Source organism: Eschscholzia californica, unplaced genomic scaffold (assembly GCF_041429995.1).
Source record: "Eschscholzia californica isolate CP2 unplaced genomic scaffold, dmEscCali1.0.p SCAF_2, whole genome shotgun sequence".
Classification (NCBI taxonomy): domain Eukaryota; kingdom Viridiplantae; phylum Streptophyta; class Magnoliopsida; order Ranunculales; family Papaveraceae; genus Eschscholzia; species Eschscholzia californica.
Genome location: NW_028238309.1, coordinates 52,911,040 through 52,927,488, shown reverse-complemented (window position 1 = coordinate 52,927,488; position 16,449 = coordinate 52,911,040). Strand labels below are relative to the sequence as shown.

The 16,449-nt window shown below is 34.9% G+C and overlaps 2 protein-coding genes and 1 long non-coding RNA gene across 3 annotated transcripts; 2 read left to right on the top strand and 1 right to left on the bottom strand.

Moving 5' to 3' along the window:
- The first annotated feature begins 4,715 nt into the window (after positions 1-4,715).
- Positions 4,716-6,055, top strand: LOC147558961 (uncharacterized). The gene is made up of 3 exons (XR_015233554.1): positions 4,716-5,035; positions 5,379-5,625; positions 5,751-6,055. It is a non-coding gene; the product is annotated as an uncharacterized LOC147558961 (long non-coding RNA).
- Positions 6,056-7,125: 1,070 nt separating this feature from the next.
- LEA4-5 (Late Embryogenesis Abundant 4-5) lies at positions 7,126-7,802 on the bottom strand. Its single transcript, XM_086660713.1, has one exon. The coding sequence runs from the start codon at positions 7,725-7,727 to the stop codon at positions 7,254-7,256; it is 474 nt and encodes a 157-aa protein (XP_086516839.1). The 5' UTR covers positions 7,728-7,802; the 3' UTR covers positions 7,126-7,253.
- A 6,213-nt stretch (positions 7,803-14,015) lies between these two features.
- Positions 14,016-15,388, top strand: LOC147558959 (F-box protein CPR1-like). The gene has a single exon (XM_086660712.1). The coding sequence runs from the start codon at positions 14,084-14,086 to the stop codon at positions 15,221-15,223; it is 1,140 nt and encodes a 379-aa protein (XP_086516838.1). The 5' UTR covers positions 14,016-14,083; the 3' UTR covers positions 15,224-15,388.
- Positions 15,389-16,449: the final 1,061 nt, after the last annotated feature.

Here is a 16,449-nt window from a genome sequence, read left to right as displayed (position 1 = left end):
CACGGTGGTTCTATACTTATCCCCTGTTGGAAAATTATTTATATAAATAAATTATTGTTTGAGTAAAATTATATTCATAAAAGAAACACAAGTTATAGATACTCACAAGTCACAACCCAATAGAGAGGCATCTTGTAGAGTCACGACTAACTCTATAAATACTCAATGTGATTTTGTTGCTTTTGATGCATACCTACATATAAATACAGGAAATCAAAGATAATATTGTAGAGTAAAATGACGACAGACACTCACCCTCGTCGTGTTGTTCAACAATAACATTCGTTTGTAAAATTCATACAAGGGACACAAAGTAGTATAGTTTCCAGATGTTGTATATTTTGTTACAGGGATTGATCACAAATTGCAAATAGGTTGATTGAACATAGTTTTTACTCTCTTGCGGTCAATATCATATAGTACTGTACACATTTATGTTACCATTTGGCTTGCCGCTTGTATATGTCGAAACTCATATAGTTTGTAACAACATTTTAGAGTCAGTGAAGCCAGTCAGGGCTTTCTTTCTGTTTTTCACCACAAATATCATCTCTGATTCTTTCAAAAAAGATAATCAACTCTGTCATTCCAATTTCTACCTGTGATTTCCCTAATGGCCCCCAACTTTGTGACCAGCTTCCCGCTTGGCCCCCTACTTTACGAGAAATACCCATATGGTCCCCTTCCTCATAACACCGTTACTCTCTCTCCTCCATCTCATTTTCTCTCTCTACCACATCATTTGACCACACCACATCATCATCTCCGGCAGGGGTTGCCGGCCGGCGACCTTCAATTTTTTATTTTTATTCTCTCTCTCTCTCTAAAAACTATTTTTTTTTTTTAACTCTCTCTCTCTCTACAGATCTAGAGAGAGCTCCATTGAAGGTCTGTTCACAGACCTCCAATGGGTCTGCAAACAGATCCATTGAAGGTCTGCCAACAGACCTTCAATGGATCTGCTCTCTCTCTCTAGATCTGTAGAGAGAGAGAGTTAAAAAAAAAAATTTAGTTTTTAGAGAGAGAGAGAATAAAAAAAAATTGAAGGTCGCCGGCCGGCCGGCGACCCCTGCCGGAGAAGATGATGATGTGGCGTGGTCAAATGATGTGGCAGAGAGAGAAAATGAGATGGAGGAGAGAGAGTAACGGTGTTATATAGCGGAAGGGGGTCATATGGGTATTTCTCGTAAAGTAGGGGGCCAAGCAGGAAGCTGGTCACAAAGTTGGGGGCCATTAGGGAAATAACCCTTAAATAATTTTAGTTGCCATAAAATGTAATACTTCCTCAGATCTTTTCACAACTTTAACCAACTTCCAAAGTTGTCATCAGTAACTTTCAAAAACTTTTAACGGAATATACATGAACAAAAGTAAGCAAACGTTGATCTACTTTGCTTGACAACACGGTTATCACTAAGAATCAAAGTGATTTTTGAGAGAACAAAAAAGGAAATTTTAGAGATTGAAAATTTTTCGAGCAGAAACATCTTTTTTGTTTCTCCCAAATTTACTTTTTCTCATCACGCCTGCAAGGGTTGGGGTAGATTTTTATTGTCTGCGACTCTTCAAAAAAATTCAAATTTTCTTCTTCTCCTTCCACCACTGACCATCATCACCACCTCTGACCAACACCATCATTTTCCTTTCTCGCCCCCTCTCGTTCTTTCTCGCTTTTCTCTTTCCTTTTGTTCTCCTCGTCCTCCTCCCTCTCCTCTCTCCTGCTCCCTCTCTTTCTATCTCTTTCGGCGAAGAGGAAGCTCCATTCGTCTAGACGTTGAGGAAAGGGATTTCTCTTAAACCAAAATGCATCATGGTTTGAAAGAAATCCCTTAAACAAGCAGTCGATCTGGCAAAGATGGCCCTCCTTTTGCCGAAACAGATAAAGAGTGGGAGGAAGAAAGAGGGAGGGGGAAAGGGAGTAATGATGGTGGTGGGTGGTGGAAGGAGATGAGGAAGAAGAAAAAATTTCAATTTTGTTTTGAATGGTAGCATACAATGACTGTGTGACGACAATCCTTGCGAGTGTAAAGATGAAAAGTGGTGATGGGAGTTTGGGGAAAACAATGTTTTTCCCCTCAAAATTTTAATAAATTCAGTCACACATTTTAAGTCGAACCGTCGTTATACCCTAGGTACGAGCAATACATACCTCAAATACATGTATAGTATAGGGCCACATTTTTCTTATTCGCTTCGCCATCAAAACGTTGGGGTCGGCCCTGGCCCAAACGAATAACCAATTTTGGGCCACTCAGCTCACACGTTTCATTGAGAAATATTTTGAAGGCACATTTTTAATTAAGTTAATGGGCCACCAAGCTAAAGAATCAAGGGTCCACGGGTTTTAGGTCCAAAATAAAATTCAAAAAAGGATTTAGGTCCAATCTTCCCAGAAAATAGGATTTTAGTCCTTTTTTCTTTTGGAAGAAACATTGTTGATACATAATGTGTTATGTATGACACATACAAAAAAATGAAATAAAGTATGAAACTTTAACAATAAATAACACGTTATTTATGAAACAAAACAAGAATCAATAAACAGAAAAACACTGTAACTTTGACATCTAGGCATACTTTAACTATACTAAATGTGTTTCGTTGTAGAAATATACGTAATCGACACTAAATAACGTGTATATTGCGAAATAGATAGTAAGTTTGAAATCAATCGAAAAAATCTGAGGAAAAAAAGAAAGAATTTTGAGGATTGGTTTTCAAATTAAAGTGAGTTTTTTCTTATATAAAAGGTTATAATGAGTATTATGAATAAATAAAAATGATAGAAATCTGTTTTTCTATAGAGATGGGTCAATTTAGACTAAATATCCATTATAATTATTATTTTGGCTTAAAATTCTATATTAATATTAGGGTGGACTAAATATGTGTTTAGGTGTAGATTTTTTTACCAAAAACTCAAAAATTAAAGAATCAACCCAACAAATTACGAACCAACACAGCCGGTCATTTCCACTTTCCCAAGTAAAGTGGGTCCCACAGGTTACTTTCTTATTTTTAATTCGACTGGTTACTTAGGGCTTAGGGATATCAAATGTCAAATCACAAAGACACAAACTAGTCTTATTTTTTTTTCTTTGAGATCATTTCGATACCTTATCAGCTGTGATATTGTGATTTCTGGCTCTGTAGGAGAACTGAATGTTGTTGCTGGAATCGTGTAGACGTTGGGTTAGATTTTATTGTCGCTTTCAATGATGATGTACTTGTAGTTAACTAGTTATTAGTAAATGACTTTGACTCCACTTTCCTTGCTCGAACGAGCTCGAAGAGTTTCTACTTTTGCTTCAATGTATTTAGCGTGAGAATCATGAGCAATAAAGCTGATTCCAATACAATTGTTAATGTCAGCAAACGAGGCATGTGTGTTAGTTTAATAGTATGGGTAAACTGGTGGAGTCCAACATTGAAAATATAACTGTTTAGCGGTTTTAATTACACTAGGAGTGCGAAAAAAATGAATAAATCGTATTAATAACTAGAGATTGTCTACTGATATTCTCAAAACATTGATCACATCATGCCTTTCCAGATATAGTCTCTGCTTCCCTCCATAGCCCTTAACCTAAATGCAAATAGTTAAATTCTCCATTTTCACGTGCCTCTCTTATCTCTTGCTAAACCAATCGAAATCAAGTAAATCTTCATAAGAGTGTTTACTGTTCACTTCATACCTCTCGCCATTCACCACATTCCTCTCTTAGTATCTCATTGTCTTTCTCGCTTACAATGCAAATAGTTAAGTCCTTATGATTTATTAATTGTAGCAACAAACTATAGATGACAAAATTAATCAATATACTCTCAACAAAAAAAAAAAATTAATCAATATAAAATCTTCACTTTTCATGTCCCTGCTGTTAAAACGAAAAAGGGGACTATATTGGAAGCTGGTCATCTTTAGGGGGCCATTTTGATCAGTTGGTCATCTTTAGGGGGCCAAAATGGAATTAACCCTAAAATTATTAATTGTAGCAACAAATTATACACTGACAAAATCAAATAAATCTCCATGACCGATAAATTAGTCAAAAGACAGATGCCAAATTTGGGTTTATTCATTTTATATGTGCTTTTTTTTTTTTTTTTTTTTTGTTGAAGGTATTTTATATGTGCTTAGCTATTGTTATTTGATCATTATTATGATGACTATTATCATTATTAACATATCTATGGTTTATTGCAACTATTATTATTGTCATGTAAATCTTTTACTTTTGTGAAGGTCCGCTTTTGGGCCATTAAAATGAGGGAATTCATTGTATACGACGTTACTAACACTGTTACAGTCTTTGTTATTATTTAGAATCATGAGAATTAGAAGAAAAGAATGCTCCAATATTGAGCTCCCAATATTGGGCTCACTGAAAGTTTGGGGGGACCGCGCACCTTTGTTTACAGAGAAACTAAAGAAAAGCTTTCAACAATACCTAAAAAAGAAAGAAAAAGAAAAAAAACAACCACTTGAAGTTGAAAAACATCACATACGTATTAAAAAAACAAAAATGATGCTATGCCCGGTGGGAATCCCGGGCCAATCCCGGTGCGCTGACATGGCGAGCCAACCGGGCATAGCATCTGACGTGTTTTCAATAGGAAATGGAATTAGATGAATTTCAGAACTGGTCCCTTTAATTTACTCATATTACAAAGAAGGGCTTTTTGTTAAATAAGGGATTAAACACATTCACCCGTATTTTGTTGCTTCGTCTTTCCTTTCTTCAGTTAGGACAGGAGTTAGGACTTAGCTTCCATATTTCTTCATCCAAATTTAGGGGTTTCATCTCATTACGAATCCAACTTAGAGTTTTCATCCAAAGTAAGAAACTTTTTTCCTAAACCAAATTTGGGGTTCCCATCAAGTTCGAACTTAGGGTTTTCTTCCAAAGTACGAGTCCAACTTAGGGTTTTCTTCACTCGACTTTTCCTCTTGGGTTTCTTTAACAAATTCGAAACCAAGCAGCTCGGTGGGTTTCATTCAACAAGTATTTCTTCTTCAACAAGTTTGTTCCAGGTTAATCTTCTTCAACATGTACTTTTGGTGTTGTATTTACTTATGATTGTTAGATTAGTGATTTTGAAGTACTAATGTTCTTGTTGTTGAGCTTAATCTTAATCTGAAATGGGTATTTTGAATTGATGTTTTAATGTGCTTTACTTTTATCAAACATGGCTATTTTTATCAAACATGGTTACTGTTAGATTAGTGATTTTGAAGTACTAGTGTTCTTGTTGTTGAGCTTAAGCTTAATCTTTATCTTAACTCATCATCTCTCACTTCACAACTTCAAATCTTAACCAATTTATTAACATCATCTGTCATCTTTCTTCAAACATGGCTATTTTTGTTTCTGTAGGATTCTTGCTAGTCTCTTTACTAGCCACCACTTTCATAGTTGCCTCTGCTGCTAGTTTAGATCAAGAATTCGACATAACTTGGGGTGATGGTCATGGTAAGATGCTCAACAATGGACGACTCCTTTCTCTCTTGATAAAACCTCTGACTCTGGTTTTCAATCAAAGAAAGAATACCAATTTGGTAAGATTGATATGCAGCTCAAACTTGTCCCTGGCAACTCTCCCCACACTGTCACTGCCTACTATGTAAGCCTCCATTAACCACGCCCACCTTCTTTCATTTCTTATCACCCATTAATCAATTACAGTATGTTCATAGAGTTGATTAGTTTGCATTGGTTTTGACTTGTTTGTTGTGAATTTTGATGCAGTTATCATCTCAAGGACCACCACGACCAACTTTGGGAGTATAGGCTTGACTAGATTGAGTTTGGTTGATGGAAAAGCTTGTAAGTTCTTTTGTTCAAAATTCAAAAGAAGTTGACGAAGTTGATGTTTGTGAAGGAGAGGAAGAGATCAAGATCCAAGAGAGATAGAGAAGAGTGTCAAAGAACTTGTTCAATGGGAGAATCCTTCAAGACATGTGAACTTGTGTGAAATTTATGCTAAAGTGAATGCTTTGTACAGATAAATGAACTATTAAAATTTGATAATTTAAAGAAGTTTTCCTCATAAATTTTGTGCCTATCAATCTCGGTTGTATTAAGAATATGTTTATCATAAATTACTTCATAAACAAATTTCGAGCATGTTCGAAGAACACCAAGAAAATGTGAACTAGATCAAGGAAGAGAGTGTCGGCTTTTAGGCTTTCGCTCAAGTATTTGGTTTCTCTTTCTTTAACCGTTCGAGCTTTTTTCACAAGATAAGATATTTGATGAAAGCACACTTAGTTTAATTAGTACATAATATTCTATTATTCTCAGCGGGCTCTAACTTATCATTCTTTTTTTTCACAAGATAAGACGTATCATTTCTTCAACAAAAAAAAAAAAGATAAGATATATCCTCAGTTCGCCGAATGAATCAAGAGCATTAAGGACATCATTAGCCTACATTTAGAATACATATCTATGAGAGCTGGTTTAACACTGATTCTATGATCCAAGTTGTTTCTATTAAGATAAGAATGAAGTCACTTCCCAATTTCAAGTGCACCAGCACGAGCACAAGCGGAAAGAACACATACCGCTGTTACATCATCAGGATCAAACTCATTAACTTTTATGCCTCTAAATATGTTAATAGCTTCCCCAGAAAATCCATTTTGAATATAACCAGTAATAGTCAGAATTCCATGTCACAATATCTCAGACATTTTATCAAACACCTTCTTTGCACTACCAACAACACCACAAGTACAATAGAGATGAATCAGAGTATGACCAACATGAACACCAGATTCAAGCCCAGTTGTGAACCGTGGATATGGATTTGTTTTCGTGAAGAGGAAAAAAATGAAGGGAGAGGAAGTCGTGTCCTAGCTGAGATGAGGAAAGAAAGTCGAGTGAAATTCTAAGGGTTTTATTCTTGTTTTACAAAAAGCCCTACTTTGTAATTATTAGAATTTTGAGGGACTATACGTGAAATTTATCCAATTCCATTTCTACTGAAAACACGTCGGATGCTATGCCCGGTTGGCGCGCCATGTCAGCGTGCCGGGATTAGGGCCGGGATTCCCACCGGGCATAGCATTATTTTTGTTAAAAAAAAGAACATGACTTACCATCTTATGACAAGACCTAATTGACTAATACCACTTGCACACTACCTTCAAATAAACAACATACACCACCAAAATAACCTTCAACTTTCAACACAAAAAAAAAAAATAACCTTGAACACATCCCCCAAATACCTACTACTAATTTCAACTATATCCCCCCACCAGTCCCACCCGCATTATTATGGGTATACCCACCAGCCCGTGGGTTTCCAGCCGTAGTCCCACCCGTACCCGTATTCGTCCCAATCGGGTGCGACCCCATGACTCCTTCGGTCACTCTCCCTCCATGTGGTTCACCCGTTCCATGTCCAGGTAATGCCGACTGCTGGTGTAAAACTGTTGAATGCACCGTATTTGATGAATTCACTCCACCTACATCTGTCCCTTGTTGTTTGGCTGCTGCATTTTGTTCACGTTCCATCTGTTTCTTCATCTCAGCTTCTTGTACCCTTTCTTCTTTCTTTTGTGTAGCCATTTCTTTCTCCATTGGATCATGTGCTGTCATTCTCTCTCCTTTTTCTTGTATGGTTGCTTTTGTTTTCTCCATTCCTGATTTTGCTGAAGCTCCTATGTTTGAAACCGTTTCTTTAACTGAAGCCGCTACGTTCTTTCCTGTCTGCATCTTTTCCCACTTTCTCTCTCTAATGATCTAATCTAAAAGCTTCTCACTAAAATTTTATCTCTGCAAATTTTGTTTCGGTATATTGATTTTGAGATTGAGGGAAGAGACAGTCTTTGTTTATATAGTACCAGAAAGTAGTTATTGGTTCATGACACGTGTCGATTGAATGTGGTAAGTATTGACATGTGTCCGTTTAATTGACACGCGTCTACGGGCTTGTAGATAAATTGAACGTTTCGAGACAGATTCTATAGTTTTACCTTGTACGTGGCGGCTGGGGCATTTCATGTTGATGACACGATTTGGCGGCTAAGACACGCGTCTTATTTAGGATCTTGCATATGAATTTGCTGAGAGGGTATGTATTGTTGGATAATTTTGTGTGGTTCGGTGGAGGGAGACGTGTCTATATATTGGGTCTAAATGTCCAATTAGTGAAGGGACATCTTCTTTTTAGTAAGCACATACTTGGTTTTTTTTTTTTTTTTGTTGAACTAGCACATACTTGGTTTTCAAAAAAAAAAAAAAAAAAAAAAAAGGTTTATAAATCGTAACCTTACGTTTTTTGTTGCTTAATCATGCCCCTTAATCAAAAGAATTAAAATTAATCTAACGACCTACGACTTTAGCTTTCTTTTGAGTCGGTTGTAAAACTAATCACACGTTCCCACTCTTAACAAAAACTGTTTATGTACTTTTATACCCTCGCTATGTTTTAGAAATAACACCCGGTTAAGCTTTAAAAGTTCAGTTCAAGGGGTAACATCATCATTTACCATTTCCCCCTAAAATATGGGAGGAAATCGTGTGAGAGAAAATGGTGGATTACTTCTCTAACTTCCCAAACCGTGATTGATATATGTATTTATACATTGCTCTAATAAGATTTTCATTCAAAATTCAATCCATCTCTCTCACACTCTGTGTATTTGTTATGTTCTATTTATTAGTTTTTTTAAGAGAGATGAATAATGTATCAGAGTACTATATACTTCAAGTTTGATTCAATCCTCCATTGACTTTCTTTGTATTTCTTATGTTCTCTTAATACTTGAGGTTTGAGGTCAAGTTGTATATTTTTTTCTTTACAGAAATAGAGATGATGATCTAATTAACCAAATTATATTATTGTCTCTGTCTTTGCACTTGAATTGACCTCTTAAGAATTTAGGTTTGATCTAAATTTGTATCTTTTTTTTGAGAAGGACATGTAAGATGATAATTTAACTAACCACATTATTTTAAGTTTCAAATTTAATTCAATCTCTCATTTTCGCTCTTCATATGTGATATTATCTTAGGATTTCAGGCTATTTGACCAAAGTTGCACATTTTTTTAGTACTACGTTGTTATTATCCACTCTTTAATATATATATCGGTAATTTAGTCGATTGTTATTATCTTTTGTTATGAAGACATTAAAGAAAAAAAAAATATTTCATCACACTAACAATTATATCTTTATTTTTAAACCCTTTGTATCTTTTGATGGTTGATAAAGAGATATATGTAAATTATGATTTATGAGGGAGATAATTACCAAGAGAGAAAAAATAGAATGAGCGATATTTATCTAATTATTTAATTTCACGCTCTCTCCTGTCATTATAACACGTTAAAATGACTAAACAAAGAATGATAAGACTTAGAGCAACAAATTTATTCACAAAAGAGAAAAAAAATCATCTCCACATTTTTCGTTGTGTGTCGTTTTCCATAATAGTGTTAACTCAATGTTTGTAACACATTTACGTAATTATTTAGGTTTTAATTTCTGAAAATATAAATATTTAGGTTTTAATTTGTTTTTAACCATATTTTCCGTCTTTTTTAATTTATATTTTCTTATGTTTTCATGTACCAATTATGAGTTACAGTAATCTATTATTATTGTGGCTAACATAAAAAAATTATGGGTGTTTTGGTTGAGTAAAAAGAGACTTTTTACATAACCATATCCTAAACAACTGATTAATCCTGAAGGAAATAGTAAAAAAATCATCTCCATATTTTCGTTGTGTGTCGTTTTCCATAATAATGTTAATTCAATGTTTATTTTCTATTTACATAATTATTTTACTCTCATTACTAACTAACTTTTTAGGTTTTAATTTCTGAAAATTTCAAAATATAAAGATTTAGGTTTTAATTTGTTTTTAACCATAGATTCTGTTTTTTTTTTTTATTTATATTTTTTCATGTTTTCATGTACAAATTAAGAGTTACAGTAGTCTATAGTTATTGTGACTAACGTAAACAATTATGGGTCCCTTCAACAAAAAAAAAAAAAAAAAAAAAAAAAAAAACATAAACAATTATGGGTGTTTTGGTTGAGTAAAAAGAGAATTCTACAGACTCATATCCTAAATAATTGATTAATCTTAAACTAGGTATCTCCCGCGCCCTGCGGACGCGGTCAATCCCGTCGGGCTTACGCCAGTCGTGGTCGGAAATTTTAGTAGTACAAGTACGGTGGGTTCAAGCTTTCGCTCGGGGTGCACGTACTGCGTTGTCTACGTAATCGACGTCTGATGTCACACGAACCAAGCGAAAACCTAGATCTGCTAGCACTGTGGTGCATATGTTTTGTCATATAGTGCTAGCACGCCTAGGTTTGGGCTAGGTCCGGGTGACATCAGACGACGATTACGTAGACAACGTAGTACGTGCACCCCGAGCGAAAGCTTGAACCCACCGTACTTGTACTACTAAAATTTCCGACCACGACTGGCGTAAGCCCGACGGGATTGACCGCGCCCGCAGGGCGCGGGAGATACCTAGTAAACTATTAACATCTATCCCATTGTAAAATAAAAAAAGAAATTAATTATTGGAGATCTCTTTCACTCTCTAAGAGTATCTCCAATGCAACACTCAAACTCTAAATCTTAGAGTGTCACATAAGATTTTTAGAGTTTTTCTTTAAAATCTATCTCCAATGCAAAACTCAACATGAATCTCTAAAGTGGTGTATCAATATTTTAGAGATCCTCAAAGAGGACACTCTAAATTTAGAATGTCCTCTTGAGTTTCTGTAAGTGTCACATAAGCAAATCAATTCGTTTTAAATCAAAATATAGGTTTTTAGAGTTTCTCTTGAGTGTTGCATTGGAGATGGTTTTAAAACAGAGTGTCTCTAAATGGTCAAATAGAAAAGAGACCATTTAGAGAGCCATTTTTCACACTTGACACATAAGATTTTTAGAGTTTTTCTTGAGTCTTGCATTGGAGATGCTCTAACAACTCTAGAGAATTTATATTAGGAACCATCTTTACATAGAGTAGAAAATGGAAAGGAAAAGTCTCTAGGGTGGTGACATAAATAAATTTTATTATTATTGTCGTAATATGTTCGATATTTCCACCAGACTGACTGGAAATTTTCATATTCACAAAGGGAATTTTTCTTTTCTTGAGAAATCGACTACGATGTACGTTAGTCGTTACAAGACATTGATACATCATGAAGACGTGAGGAGCACTATAACCGCCTAATTTAAACCATAATGAAAGAAGGGCCTAAAGCTCGACAACATGAAAGAGGCTTAAAGCCCGACAAATTTATTATATTATTTACTTTATATGTTGCCTAATTACATGGGATAAATCTCGACGGCAAACTGCTTCCCTTGAAACTCGATCCCACGACCTCATTGACTCAAGAGGGGTGTACAACCACTATACCAAAGAGTGGTGGACATCTTCACCAAAGGAATTGTGGTCGAAATTCTGACGATAAAAATAGAAAGCTACCAAAAATTTTTCCTTCAAAAATAATCAAAGAGCTTTTATTTTGGGACAAATCTTCACCCACATTATCCCTAGTGTCATGAAACTTTGATTTCAATCGAGCAGAAACCTATAAGATCTCTCTCGAGCTGAAACTAATAGGGTTTCAGTCGTAATTCCCGACGAAAAATTTAGGTTTCAATCGCCGAAGCGATAGAGATCCCGGAGAGAGGGAAAGTCATGCAATGGCTGGAATCAATAGTCAATGATGGGAGGAGATGAGGAAAAAAAAAGTTTCGTTTTTCTATAGAGTTCTGCAAAATTCACAACTTTATTAAAAAATTAGATCTTAAAAAATTTGTGATTTCCAAAGCGCGGACGTTTTTTATTTGTTTTCTAAAATCATTATCATCCAGAACTATTACTAACAACAGGAATTATTTAATTAAAATCATTTTATAATGCTTTGTTACAAAATCTAATAATTTTTTTTTTATGAAATAAATCTAATAACTATTATTTAGTTATTTTCATTTTCCAGGAGGGGAATAGGGGATATATGTAGTTTAATGTGAATATAAAAAAAGATACAGTTTAATGTGCAGTGTGTTTGTGAATATTTTGAAAAAAAAAAAGACAGAAATCTTAGATTTGTCAAAAATAATATAATATTTTGTCTAACTTAGCTCATTTTAATTTAAGTTAAATGCTTTAAAGCGCAAAACAAAAAATTACGCTTTAATATTATTAGTTAGAAAGTTAGGCAATCCTTTTTCACAACAAACCTTCAAATTTTCGACCACGCCACTGATAATGCTCTACATAAATAAAATCCTTTCTTTGTCATTTAAAATAGTTTTTGTATACCTATGTTTTCTTTTGAGAAATCAACTACGATCTGCGTTAGTCGTGACTAGGCATCGATACATCATGAAGATGTGATAAGCACGATAACTGCATATTCGGATATAGGCATATCCATATCCGAATCCGATAATTATCCGCCAGATATTAGAAATCAATATCCGAATCCGATAATATTAACGGATATCGGGTAATATCCGATATCCGAAACTTTAACAAAATTTCAAATTTTTTCTTTAAATTTTTAACCATTAGTTCTAAATAATAAACCTCAACTATACATTTTATATATTATTATGAATAAATTTAAATTTTTATTAATTTTTTACATTACTTATCGGATACGGATATTTATCGGATCGAATATGAGTGTATCCGTATCCGATAAGTAGATATCCGATAAGGAATATCCGATCCAAAATTTCGAATACTTTTTTAAAATTCGAATGCGGATGCGGATCGGGTGTCGAATATTGGAACATCCATTGATAGACTTACTCTTTGGTTTGTCGTTCTTGGCTACTATAAACTTTGGAAATAAATATTGAAAATAAATTTTGACCATAAATTTTCTCTCTTAAAATTTATAGAAAGAATATATTTATTAACTCAACCAGAATGAACTTCTGGTTTACTACAGGCTAAAATAAATTTATAAAAGGGCAATAATGAGAGAAAATAAATGGTTTGAAGCATGGAACCCACTAAAAGTACACTTTTGATTGTTCATTTCATGTTTTATTTTGGTGTTATGATGTTTAATGATTTAGGAGTGGGAATATAACTAAGCGAGGGGCTAAAAGCACTCGCCCAAAGTGTTGTTGGCACCCGGGTTGCACATGAGACAATTCCCAGTTTGTACTTTGGCCGAGTGCCAACAACAGTTTCTAATGAAATTGAAGTTGATTCTAATTCAAACTGTTGAGAGCAAACTAAGATTTGCTCATAAATTTGCAAAAATATTTTTGACGTTGATTTGAGCGAAAAATTGTATTTCCACAAAATGAGTTTTTTTACGATATTATTCAGTTTTGGGCCTAATTTCCTAATATCCCTTAAATTTTGGGTTTTATAATTATCCTCTGTTTTAGAAACCGCAAAAATATGTTGGTCAACTAAGTCTCCAATAGCCTGTAAATGTTTCTTTGATTTTTTGTCGATCAAAATTAAATATACAAATAAATGTTCTATAACCGAGAAACAAAAATATGAATTAAAAGGACCTCTGGTAAACCTTTGTTTTCTTAGTTCAACTCAACAGAAATTTGTTTTCTTATTTTTTTTTTTCACATTTCTATTGAGTCAGCAAGATGTGTATACCAGAACCCACGACCTGTGATGCCCACGTTACATATACATAAGTCAATTAAAAGTAGGGCCGTTTGAGGTGGGGGCTCCTGGGAGGATTCAAATTCAATTGAATTTCATGTTGGGATTTTATCCCATAAGTTACCTTTAGATCAGTTTCAGGAAACTTGGGCCAATAGTATAACCAACTACTAGTCCTAAAACGAGTTGGTTTTAATTAGAAACTATTAGGCCTAAAACGAGTTGGTTTTAATTAGAAACTTCCTATTAATCTTCCAGTCGTGGACAAGTGTTAGACTTTAGTATGGAAACTACCCTTTTTAAGATTTTATTTCTAAATTCAACTCAGGATCCAAGGTAAAACCTATATATATACTATTGGGATTTTAGTTTTAAACCTAAATTGATATCTTAATTGAAGAAGACTAATAAGAAAAGCAAGAAGAGGTTAACTATGGCGGACATCTTGGGAGATGATATCATGACAGACATTCTTATACGGTTGCCGGTAAAATACATCTCAAGATCCAGATGTGTATGCAAGTCGTGGAGTAAGTTATTTGATGATCCAACTTTTATTCAAAATCACCATGAATTACGTAATAGAAATCAAGACTTTAGTCTCATTTTTAGTACTGCTAGACACCTTTACGCACCAAATCATAATGCAATATCATTATCATCTTATGTTTATGCTCATGAGATCAATTACCCAATGAAGCTCGATCATCTCTCTGTTGATATTATTGGTTCTTGTCAAGGTTTGATTGGTATAAAAGCGTCGGCAAATTTTCTGTGTATTTGGAATCCAACAACAAAGGAATACAAGGTAATACCGTCTCCACCACGAATTAGCCTTTCGAAAGCAGAGGTATATGGTTTTGGTTATGATGATCGAGAAAAGGATTATAAGTTGGTAAGAATTGTGAAAAGTACTACTTGTACTAGATTGTATGAAGTTCAAGTCTATACATTAAGATCAAATACATGGAAAAACATTAGTTCCATTCCATATAGTTTCTTTGATTGCAAAGGGGTATTTCTTAATGGAGCTCTTCACTGGATTTCGGAAAATTCAGGAGTTATAGTTTCTTTCGATCTTCGGGAAGAGAGATTCTATGAACTTCCACTGCCTTATAATTGTTTTGATGATGACACCACAGGGGAGACAAGTTTGGGTGTTTTGGGAGGTCATCTTTGTGTGTGTTGCAGTTCTTACGAGATCAATAATGTTGCTATTTGGGTGTTGAAGGATTACACAGTGAGCGAGTCTTGGAGTCAATTGTTAACTGTTTTTCAACCAAGATGTTTTGAATTGATTGACTTCACAAGGCCATTGTATATCCATAAAAATGGTGATATCGTATTTGAGGCAGATATTGAAGAAGGGGAGAATAAGTGCAATTCTTTAGTTACATACAATCAAAAGGAAGAGAGGGTTACAAGCATAGTAAAAGTGGGTGGTGTACTAGGATGTTTGGATACAATTGTTTACGTAGAAAGCCTAGTTTCACTTAATTCACGTACTTACGTCAAGGAAGAACAAGGAGAAGAAGCAAGAGAGCCAGTGAGAAAGAAGTCGAAGAAGACATAGAAGAAAACAAGAAATTGTAGTGGTGAAAGTTATAATGAGTTGGGGAGAAAGCTAGAAAAATTTGTCAATTAGTATTGTGAATTGATTGTTCTTTCTACTTGAACTATATGAAATTGATCGTACATGTCTTTTTGTTTTTAATTTTATACAAATGGTTTTACTCTCTAGCATTTTGATTGGAGATGCTTTAAAGGTTGATTTTGAGTTTGCAGTTTTCCTATAGAAAGTGAAACTTCAAATTATCCCAGAGATATGAGCCCCAATGCTCCATTTATCTGTAATGATCTAATGGTGGTTCAAAATGAAATGTAGGGTCCAACAATGCAGACGGAGCGCCAACTAGTCAAGGAATTGTGAGGGTTGGTGGTTGGACGTATCAAAGTCATAGAGTTTTACCATCAATGAAAGGCGTCTATTAAATTTCTCAAGAGACTGAACACCTTGATTAAAACATGGATGGAAAAGAAAAGATCCATGTTAAGAGGCGCCTATAGGGATTCGGCTTCAACCCATATTGATCGTGGTCGCTGTGACATCTATATATTTTGCAGTCTTACGAAAGATTAAAATGTCTAAAGAGGCTCCAATTATTTACACAATGGCATGCAATTGATAGTTCAATTGGTAGTGCATGTACTCCAAAACTCTAGAGGTCTTAGGTTCGATTTGCAGGACTTTAGGCGAGTAATTTTTTTTATTCTTTTATCTTCGCTCTGATGAGACATGAAAAATGTCCCATCTGAATCTCTTAACTCGGGCCAGTTAGTCCAATTCGAGCAGTTATTCTGATGAATTGTGTGTTTCTTTGGCCCAGGTGTCTCTTACAGAATTGTGCGGGAAAGACAGTTAAAACCGGGAGAAAGCAAGGTCCATGGGCATTTTTGTCATTTGAAAATCATGTTAGTCTGGTTATTTGGTCAACCTTGGAGCTCGAATGAAATGTAGAGTCCAAGACGAATCCAACGGCGAAAGCAGAAGTCCGATCGGAGTCCGGACGACAAAGTTACACCATGTCAAAGTAGAAGTCAAGATTAGTTGACTAAAGATTGGAGTCAATGAGGGTTGACCAAGTTAGCCAGAGACACATGGCGCAAATCGGGCGGATCAAGGGTAATTTTCGGTACATATTCGGGACGTGTTGAGAGGTCGATCTGGTGCATGTGCGCTATGGGAGTTCAGTAGTCCAGCAAGGATCTAGCGGCCCATTCTAATGAGGGATGCGTGGA